The following is a 10000-nucleotide window of genomic DNA, read 5'->3' as shown; positions in this document are numbered from 1 at the left end:
ATGCAAACTCCACACAGAAAGGCCCAACAGTAGGTACTGTGCCACCTCGCCACACGGGGGTTCGGTGTCTTGCTCAAGGACACTTCAACTCACTGCCAGGAGCTGGGATCGAACCGGGGACCTTCTGATCCCCAGCCGGCTGCTCTACCTCCCGAGCTACTGCCCATTTAAATGCTCTAGAATAAAAACCCGGCTAAAGTCTTCTCTAGACTTCTTCTGGGCTGTGTTATAGAGCAGGTGTTGTACAGGTGTCTAGCAGCTGTTTCAGGCGTGTGTTGATGCCGGATGTGCAGCCTACCTCGGGGTCGGCGCGCAGCTGGAAGAGGGAGGGTCTTGTGCGGCGCGGGCGCCCCCAGACCCCCGTGTTGGCGTAGAAGTCGTAGTTGGGCGGGGCGTCCAGCGTCTCGTAGCCCGTGGTGACCACGCAACCCCGGGAGACCACCCTGGTTCCGTCGCCATGGGGACGATAGCTGCCGTCTTCAGAGATGTTGAACCCCGGTCCCTCTTTCCCATTGGCCGGTTGCTGGGTTCTGAAGACTGATAGGTCGATCCCCTCCTCCATCACCACAGCCAGTCAGACCGCAGCCAATCAGACAGCAGCCAGTCAGACTGCAGCCAATCAGACCGCAGCCAGTCAGACCGCAGCCAATCAGACAGCAGCCAGTAAGATAGTCACTAAAACCCAGTCAGTAAAATAGACACTAAAACTACCAGTCTGTAGACTAGACCTAAAACTACCAGTCTGTAGACTAGACAGTCACTAAAACCCCTAGTCAAAAGAATGGACAGTAAGACAGCAGTCGGTAACAAAGCGGTCGGTAAGACCAGTCGGTAAGACCAGTCGGTAGGACCAGTCAGTAACAAAGCAGTTGGTAAGACCAGTCGGTAAGACCAGTCGGTAGAACAGCGAGGTGAATGTGAGCAGTTGGGTCAGGGGGGGGTTTATATAGACCTGTAGTAGGGAGAGAAGGCCTGAGGCCGCGTTCGGACCGGTCAATGTTCACCAGAGCATCTCCGCTCAGTGTTCCCGGAGGCCGGGTTTGAGAACGACCTCCAGGGCGGTTCCTGTTAGTGTTCAGGGCTGTTAACAGGCTCTACAGGGTCATTACACAGCCTGGCGGAGATCAGAGCAGAGATAACCTTGACCGGACGACAGAAGGACAACGTGCCTCGGGAGGAAGTGACACGCGACGTGTCCTCTCAACCTGGGGTGAGTTCAGCCCCAACAAAACCTAGCAAAATGTTTATTGACACAGAAAGGGTGGTGTGTTGGAACATCCTGCTGATTGGATATCGCCCACCAAACGTGCCGTTCAATCCGGTATCCATAGCAAAACAGTGCGCATCGTTTTCAGATCGAACTCACCCCTGGTGTCAAGGGTGGTTCAGCTGGGAGGACAGCAGGCCACACCCTGCTCACCGGATCAAACAAACCACCAGTCCTGATCAATTACAAATGACATATGTAGATCTATGAGGACCGTTGAGTATGTCAGTTGGATGATGAACGCCAACGCTCAGTCAGGGGGAGGAGCCATCCCATTACTAGTGATGATGATTGATGGTGAACTTGGTAAAAAAGTTTCTTGGAAAATGTCACTTTTTATCGATAGGCCTTTGGAACCCTCTTTGGCCTGATTGGTATTTGTATTGTGCTGCTTTATGACAAAATCTATCTATCTATCTATCTATCTATCTATCTATCTATCTATCTATCTGTCTGTCTGTCTGTCTATCTATCTATCTATCTATCTGTCTGTCTGTCTATCTATCTATCTATCTATCTATCTATCTATCTATCTGTCTGTCTATCTATCTATCTATATATCTATCTATCTATCTATCTATCTGTCTGTCTATCTATCTATCTATCTATCTATCTATCTATCTATCTGTCTATCTATCTATCTATCTATCTATCTGTCTGTCTATCTATCTATCTATCTATCTATCTATCTGTCTATCTATCTGTCTATCTATCTATCTATCTATCTATCTATCTATCTATCTATCTATCTGTCTGTCTATCTATCTATCTATCTATCTATCTGTCTGTCTATCTATCTATCTATCTATCTATCTATCTATAGATCTATCGATCGATCGATCGATCGATCGATCGATCTGTCTGTCTGTCTGTCTGTCTGTCTGTCTGTCTGTCTGTCTGACTATCTGTCTGTCTGTGTTTATCTATCTATCTATCTATCTATCTATCTATCTGTCTGTCTGTCTGTCTGTCTGTCTGTCCGTCTGTCTATCTACTGTATCTATGTTTCTTTGTCAGCACTTCAGTTGATAAACAGGAAGAAGCTCAACTATATTCTTACACCAACAAAGTCCTAATATCTCAGTGATCATATCGGTGGTCTCTCTCTCCCTGTTCTTCACCACCAGCGCCAGCGCGGGTGACCTTGGGTGTCCTCGGCCTCTCAGCGGGTGACCTTGGTCTCTCAGTGGGCCGCAGCGTCTGCTCAGAGCCGGGCGCCATGACTAATGTTGTGTAAAACCGTATCTAATGACCGTGTGCTACTGCGTCTCAGCTCAGCAGACATGTTCTGCCGGGAGCGCTGTGTGTGTGTGTGTGTGTGTGTGTGTGTGTGTGTCCTGGGTTTCTCATTATTGTGTTCAGCTGGGCCTCAGGTACACATTCAAGAGCGTAATTGACTTGTATCCATTAGTCATCAAAGAGAGGCACTTTCTGGGAGCAAAGGTTGAACTTTATTGTCCGAGAAACACACAACTTTATCTCGACATAATCATGAAGTCTCATACATATGAAAAACATTTTGATAAACACATTTCAAGTGACACGAAATGTCATTGAGATCACATTCTTCAACAACAGTGGACAGACGACATCTGAGTCAACAGGTAAATCTTCCAGTAAGAACAGTCAGGTGAGGTGAGGTTGGTCTCTGGGGAGTCGTCCTGGGTTCCTCTGTACCATCTCGTTGGTACTGGTGTGGTACCATCTCGTTGGTACTGGTGTGGTACCATCCTGGTGTTGGTACTGGTGTGGTACCATCCTGGTGTTGGTACTGGTGTGGTACCATCCTGGTGTTGGTACTGGTGTGGTACCATCCTGGTGTTGGTAGTGGTATGGTGCCACCCTGGTGTTGGTAATGGAATGGTGCCACCCCGGTGTTGGTAGTGGTGTGGTGCCACCCTGGTGTTGTGAAATAGCCGGGTTCTAATGGGTGTGTGTCATCGGCCTGATTCACAACACCAGCTGCAGCACACACACCTGAGAGAGAGGGGATCCTGGAGGAGCAGAGATACAGCGCACACACACACCTGAGAGAGAGGGGATCCTGGAGGAGTAGAAATACAGCGCACAGACACACACACACACCGGAGAGAGGGGATCCTGGAGGAGCAGAGATACAGCACACACACACACCGGAGAGAGAGGGGATCCTGGAGAAGCAGGGGTACAGCACACACACACAAAGTTCTGACCGTTGTGTGAGTTTAACACACACCCTTCAGCAAAAGGTCAAGGATATTGCCGAAGCACAGACAGACACATGCCTGCACACACACACACACACACACACACACACACACTCACTCCAGATTTTTCAACAAAGAATTGTGTTAAACACACATCTGATCCAGTCACATTCCAGAGATGATGCAGAAGACGACCAGTAAAACAGTCTGTTCCTCGTCAGTAAACAGACTCTAACCTGCTCCTCTCCAGACATGGAGAAAAGCCACAACAACCCATTACACTCCAGGATATAGACTGATCCCCTGCCCATTACACTCCAGAATATAGACTGATCCCCTGCCCATTACACTCCAGGATATAGTCCGATCCCCTGCCCATTACACTCCAGGATATAGTCCGATCCCCTGCCCGTTACACTCCAGAATATAGACTGATCCCCTGCCTGTTACACTCCAGAATATAGACCGGTCTCCTGCCCGTTAAACTCCAGGATATAGACCGATCCTACACTAACTGACAGCATTGCTGGACAGAGGAAAACGTCAAGCCCTGATCTAATCCTGAAAGTAGACCGGTCCGGCCCCCTGCGGTGATGGAATATCAGGCCTGTTGACGGTGCTGATCAGTCGGGCAGACCGGAGGCTCCATCTGGGTTCTTTGAGGGCATCAGTCTGGCTCCCCGCCACCCATCTGCCCCTCCGCTCCGCGCCCCTGGGGCATTTATAAACCAGACTGGGAACTTTAGATTGGATTCTCAAACTTGAGACAGAGATAGAACCTTATCACCACGTCTCAGGAGGACTGGGTCACACTGACAACTCTAAATGTCACACAGGGTAATTTACGAGCCAACAGTGAGGCTCGCTGTGGGTCATTCTAACGCCCGCGCACACACACACACACACACGCACACGGACACGCACACACACACACACCTGCTTTCATAGAGGATTATAATGGACTGCATTATGAACACAGAAAACAACTAAATAAAAAATGGTAACAATTAAAGCAAATTAATCCAGGATGAGAGGTTTTATAATGAAACGAAGGCAGATGAAAAATAAATTTAACTGAAATTTTATTTTCAAATTATGAAAAAAAACACAACAACAACAACAAATATGACAAGGACAAAACAAACTGAAGTCAACACAGGTTCAAGACGGGAGATGAACAAAGGTCGTGGGTCAGGGGTCGTGGGTCAGGGGTCAGCTGTGGGGTCAGGGGTCAGTTCATCAGAACCTCCATCTGGACCAGACGGGCGTTGGTGTCCCCGGCCATGCGGTACGGGATCATACCGGCGAAGGTGATGAGGGCGCGCGCCTGGCTACGCAGTTGCTGTGGAAACAAGAGCGAGAAGAAGAAGCACATTTATTTGCCAGGTTTTTTTTACACATTCTAGGAATTTGTTTTGGTCAGTTGGTGCATAACACTGATGGATAGAACACATTAGATCTATCGGTGGATCAGTCCATTGTCTTCTAGGAGTGTCCACCCTCAGTCAATGGTACGGTCCTATCTGTCAATGGTACGGTCCTATCTGTCAATGGTACGCTCCTATCAGTCAATGGTACGGTCCTATCTGTCAATGGTACGGTCCTATCTGTCAATGGTACGCTCCCATCAGTCAATGGTACGGTCCTATCTGTCAATGGTACGGTCCTATCTGTCAATGGTACAGTCCTATCTGTCAATGGTACGGTCCTATCTGTCAATGGTACGGTCCTATCTGAAGCATGTCTGCCATCTCACCGAGTCTCTGTCCTCCAGGGAGCGCTGCTGTCGGCCGGGCGTGCCCGCTGGCGCCCCCTTCAGGCGCTTGTACTGCGTGAACAGGACATTCATGGTGGCCAGCAGCACCTCCGACAGGTTGTGTCTCACCTGGGGAGAGAGAGAGAGAGAGAGAGAGAGAGAGAGAGAGAGAGAGAGAGATGGAGAGAGAGTCAGACAGAAGAGGAACAAACTATTACTGCTGCTGCTGCTACGACAGAATCTAAGTTATATGCTAGTTTACAGAAGCTAAGTTATATGCTAGTTGCTAAAGTTATATGCTAGTTTATAGAAACTAAATTATACCTTATGCTAGTTTACAGAAGCTAAGTTATATGTTAGTTGCTAAAGTTATATGCTAGTTTATAGAAACTAAATTATACCGTATGCTAGTTTACAGAAGCTAAGTTATATGCTAGTTTACAGAAGCTTCGTAATGGGCTAGTTTACGGCAGCTAAGTTATAGACTAGTTTACAGAACCCACTGTAAGGTTAGCTAAATTAGGTTAGGCTAACCTTGGGTTGGGTTAAGCTAAGTTCAGGAATTGAGGTAATGTTAATGTTTGCTAATGCATTTGGGAAGGAGGCAATGTTAGCTGACTGTTTTTCAGCGCTTTGAGACTGTCTCAATGAAAAGTGCTTTATAAATATAATTAATTATTATTTTTATTTTTATAATTATGACAAGAGGGAGGGGCATGAGGATGGATGGGAAGTTCAAGTTGATCGGTCAGACAGGATACAGGATACAGGTACCAGCTCTAGATTAGAAACTGAATCGTCTCAGGCGGTGGTGTTAGCCGTGGACGTGTTCAGGACTGGAGGACGCTCTCTCACCTCATCACTGAAGTTCCTGAACGCCGCCACTCTCTCCTCAACACTGTCCTGACTGAGAGGAACCAGCTTCAACCTCTCCATCACCTAGGAGAGACCGGAGAGGAGAGATGAGAGGGAGGGAGGAGAGAGAGAGCGACAGAGTGGAGAGAGAGAGAGATAGTGACAGAGTGGAGAGAGAGAGAGAGAGAGCGACAGAGTGGAGAGAGAGAGAGCGACAGAGTGGAGGAAGGAGGATAAGTTAGAAGCCGGTCATGTAAGGGGTAACGTATGTCCAGCCGGTCATTCGCAAAAAATAAGAGCCCGACTGCGTTCGGAACCCCGAGGGGAAGCAGAGGTTTTGTAACCCACTGAAGGACTCTTATTTTTTGATAATGACCGGCTGGACATACGTTATCACACTTATTACTAACGACATTAATACTAATAAGACTACACTTTTTATTTCACCAGTGAAATGGTTCTGTGTTCTTGGGCAACGGGCGTTTTCAGAGACTGGACACGGGCTACAACAGCCAAACCGTTCTTGTTTACTTTCAACTGTCGCCCACAGACATATAATGTCTGACCCTCAGCAGCGGTCAATATTGCTCGGTTGCCCTGACGTCGTTCAATTTCCAAGAAATAATTGACTGGTAGAATGCGCAGTTGACCAATCAGAGCGGAGTATTTCAGAGCGCCGTGTAATAAAGCGTGATGTGATGTGTTGGTCTGTGTGGGCGGGGCTCACGTCGTAGGCGCGGTCGATGTGTCCGGCGTGGTACTCGTCAAAGAAGGTCATGAGGTCGAGCAGCAGGTAGAAGGTGCTGTCCACAGACTTCTCCCCCGCCACGCCCTGGGCGCGGTACCTGGAGGAGAGGGACGAGAGGGATGAGAGTGTGTGTGTGTGTATGTGTGTATATGTGTGTATGTACGTGGTGTGTGTGTGTGTGTATGTGTGTGCGTGTGTGTATATGTGTGTGTGTATGTGTGTGTGTGTGTGTTAGCCCTACCTCTCAGCGATGGCCAGCGCCGTGTTCTTCAGCCTCTCCTTGTTGGACTGGGCAGCGCTGACCTGGGCGATGACCGGACTCAGCAGCCGGTTCATCAGCTCCAGAACCTTGTCTGGGTTCTACAGTCCCACAGAGACACGGTCCAGGAGGGAGAGAGGGAGGAGAGGACGAAAGGAGGAGAAGATGGAGGGATGAGGGGTGACTCTCTCTACTCAGATTCGGCTTTAATAAGAATCAGAATTTCAAGTCCTCGGGAGAGACCGTCATATTCAAGTCCTCTGGGGAGACCGTCATATTCAAGTCCTCTGGAGAGACCGTCATATTCAAGTCCTCTGGAGAGACCGTCATATTCAAGTCCTCTAGGGAGACCGTCATATTCAAGTCCTCTAGGGAGACCGTCATATTCAAGTCCTCTGGGGAGACCGTCATATTCAAGTCCTCTGGAGAGACCGTCATATTCAAGTCCTCTGGAGAGACCGTCATATTCAAGTCCTCTAGGGAGACCGTCATATTCAAGTCCTCTGGGGAGACCGTCATATTCAAGTCCTCTAGGGAGACCGTCATATTCAAGTCCTCTGGAGAGACCGTCATATTCAAGTCCTCTAGGGAGACCGTCATATTCAAGTCCTCTAGGGAGACCGTCATATTCAAGTCTTCTGGAGAGACCGTCATATTCAAGTCCTCTGGGGAGACCGTCATATTCAAGTCCTCTGGAGAGACCGTCATATTCAAGTCATCTGGGAAGACCGTCATATTCAAGTCTTCTGGAGAGACCGTCATATTCAAGTCTTCTGGGGAGACCGTCATATTCAAGTCCTCTGGAGAGACCGTCATATTCAAGTCCTCTGGAGAGACCGTCATATTCAAGTCCTCTGGGGAGACCGTCATATTCAAGTCCTCTGGAGAGACCGTCATATTCAGGTCCTCGGGAGAGACCGTCATATTCAAGTCCTCTGGGGAGACCGTCATATTCAAGTCCTCTAGGGAGACCGTCATATTCAAGTCCTCTAGAGAGACTGTCATATTCAAGTCCTCTGGGGAGACCGTCATATTCAAGTCCTCTGGAGAGACCGTCATATTCAAGTCCTCTGGAGAGACCGTCATATTCAAGTCCTCTGGAGAGACCGTCATATTCAAGTCCTCTGGGGAGACCGTCATATTCAAGTCCTCTAGGGAGACCGTCATATTCAAGTCCTCTGGAGAGACCGTCATATTCAAGACCTTTGGGGAGACCGTCATATTCAAGTCCTCTAGGGAGACCGTCATATTCAAGTCCTCTGGAGAGACCGTCATATTCAAGTCCTCTAGGGAGACCGTCATATTCAAGTCCTCTAGGGAGACCGTCATATTCAAGTCCTCTGGAGAGACCGTCATATTCAAGTCCTCTGGAGAGACCGTCATATTCAAGTCCTCTGGAGAGACCGTCATATTCAAGTCCTCTGGGGAGACCGTCATATTCAAGTCCTCTGGAGAGACCGTCATATTCAAGTCCTCTAGGGAGACCGTCATATTCAAGTCCTCTAGGGAGACCGTCATATTCAAGTCCTCTGGAGAGACCGTCATATTCAAGTCCTCTGGGGAGACCGTCATATTCAAGTCCTCTGGGGAGACCGTCATATTCAAGTCCTCTGGGGAGACCGTCATATTCAAGTCCTCTAGAGAGACCGTCATATTCGAGTCCTCTGGAGAGACCGTCATATTCGAGTCCTCTGGGGAGACCGTCATATTCAAGTCCTCTGGGGAGACCGTCATAATCAAGTCCTCTAGGGAGACCGTCATATTCAAGTCCTCTGGGGAGACCGTCATATTCAAGTCCTCTGGGGAGACCGTCATATTCAAGTCCTCTAGGGAGACCGTCATATTCAAGTCCTCTGGGGAGACCGTCATATTCAAGTCCTCTGGGGAGACCGTCATATTCAAGTCCTCTGGGGAGACCGTCATAATCAAGTCCTCTAGGGAGACCGTCATATTCAAGTCCTCTAGAGAGACCGTCATATTCAGGTCCTCTGGAGAGACCGTCATATTCAAGTCCTCTGGAGAGACCGTCATATTCAACGGAGAAGATTCTGAGGTGAAAGTTGTTTTCTTTAACCCCTCGCTCACCTTGGCCAGCTCGTAGAGTTTGACGGCCTCCTCGAACAGACCCTTGCTCTCCGCCTCCTGCGCCACCTTGGAGATGATGGCACGCGTGTCCCCGGCAAACTTGTCTATCACTCCCGGCTGGGACAGAGACAGGGGACAGAGGACAGAGGACACGGACAACCTTAAACACAGACAGACTCCTAGATCACGACAAAAGACCGATGTTCTAGAACGATCCAGGCGCTGTTGGAGGCTGATGTTCTAGAATGATGTTCTAGGCACTGTGGAGGCTGATGTTCTAGAACATGGGTGTCAAACTCTGGCCCGCGGGCCAAATTTGGCCCGCAGTGTAATTATATTTGGCCCGCGAGGCAATACCAAATGACTACTAGAGCTGGCCCGCCAGTATTATACAGCGCATTCACCGCTAATACTACAAATCCCATAATGCTCTGCTGTGGTTTTGGCGCGTCAATCAAGACAGGACCCAGAAACGCCCTCTCTTCTGTGACAGTAGTCATAGCAATCTCATACTACAACTGTAACCGTGTTACCCCTTCTTTAAAATGGCGAAAAGAAAGGCAGAAAACAGAAGCTTTCTGGACAGGTGGGAGGCAGAATATCTCTTTACATATGTAAAAGATAGACCTGTTTGTCTTGTTTGTGGAGCCAACGTGGCTATAACTAAGGAGTACAACATTAGACGACACTATGAAACGAAACACCACAAGTACAAGGACCTGGACATGATTCATTTATTATTGTTATTTTATTTTTAAATTTAATAGCCTGTGAAAATTTTTTATTTTGATATTTAAATCAGAAGGCTGCAAATAGAAAAGAGGCATACGATTTTTATTTAAAT

General features: G+C 48.2%; 2 protein-coding genes across 2 annotated transcripts in view; both read right to left on the bottom strand.

Moving 5' to 3' along the window:
- Nucleotides 1-562, bottom strand: part of slc12a3 (solute carrier family 12 member 3) — a gene marked incomplete at both ends in the record, with an annotated part of 19475 nt that extends 18913 nt beyond the window's left edge. Inside the window, one exon of the mRNA XM_084451432.1 lies at nt 299-562. Within this exon, the coding sequence (XP_084307558.1) occupies nt 299-562 (264 nt within the window). The remainder of the gene's footprint in view (nt 1-298) is intronic.
- Nucleotides 563-4531: 3969 nt separating this feature from the next.
- Nucleotides 4532-10000, bottom strand: part of nup93 (nucleoporin 93) — a 20717-nt gene continuing 15248 nt past the window's right edge. The window contains exons 14-19 of the mRNA XM_084451430.1: nt 9157-9273; nt 7054-7172; nt 6792-6909; nt 6065-6148; nt 5210-5338; nt 4532-4795 (exon numbers count right to left, since the gene is read on the bottom strand). Coding sequence (XP_084307556.1) covers nt 4685-4795; nt 5210-5338; nt 6065-6148; nt 6792-6909; nt 7054-7172; nt 9157-9273 — 678 coding nt within the window. The 3' untranslated portion in view covers nt 4532-4684. The remainder of the gene's footprint in view (nt 4796-5209; nt 5339-6064; nt 6149-6791; nt 6910-7053; nt 7173-9156; nt 9274-10000) is intronic.

The sequence above is a fragment of the Borostomias antarcticus genome (assembly GCF_949987555.1).
Source record: "Borostomias antarcticus genome assembly, chromosome: 16".
Lineage (NCBI taxonomy): Eukaryota > Metazoa > Chordata > Actinopteri > Stomiiformes > Stomiidae > Borostomias > Borostomias antarcticus.
Note: the sequence above shows the minus strand (reverse complement) of the source record. Positions and strands in the feature narration are given on the sequence as shown.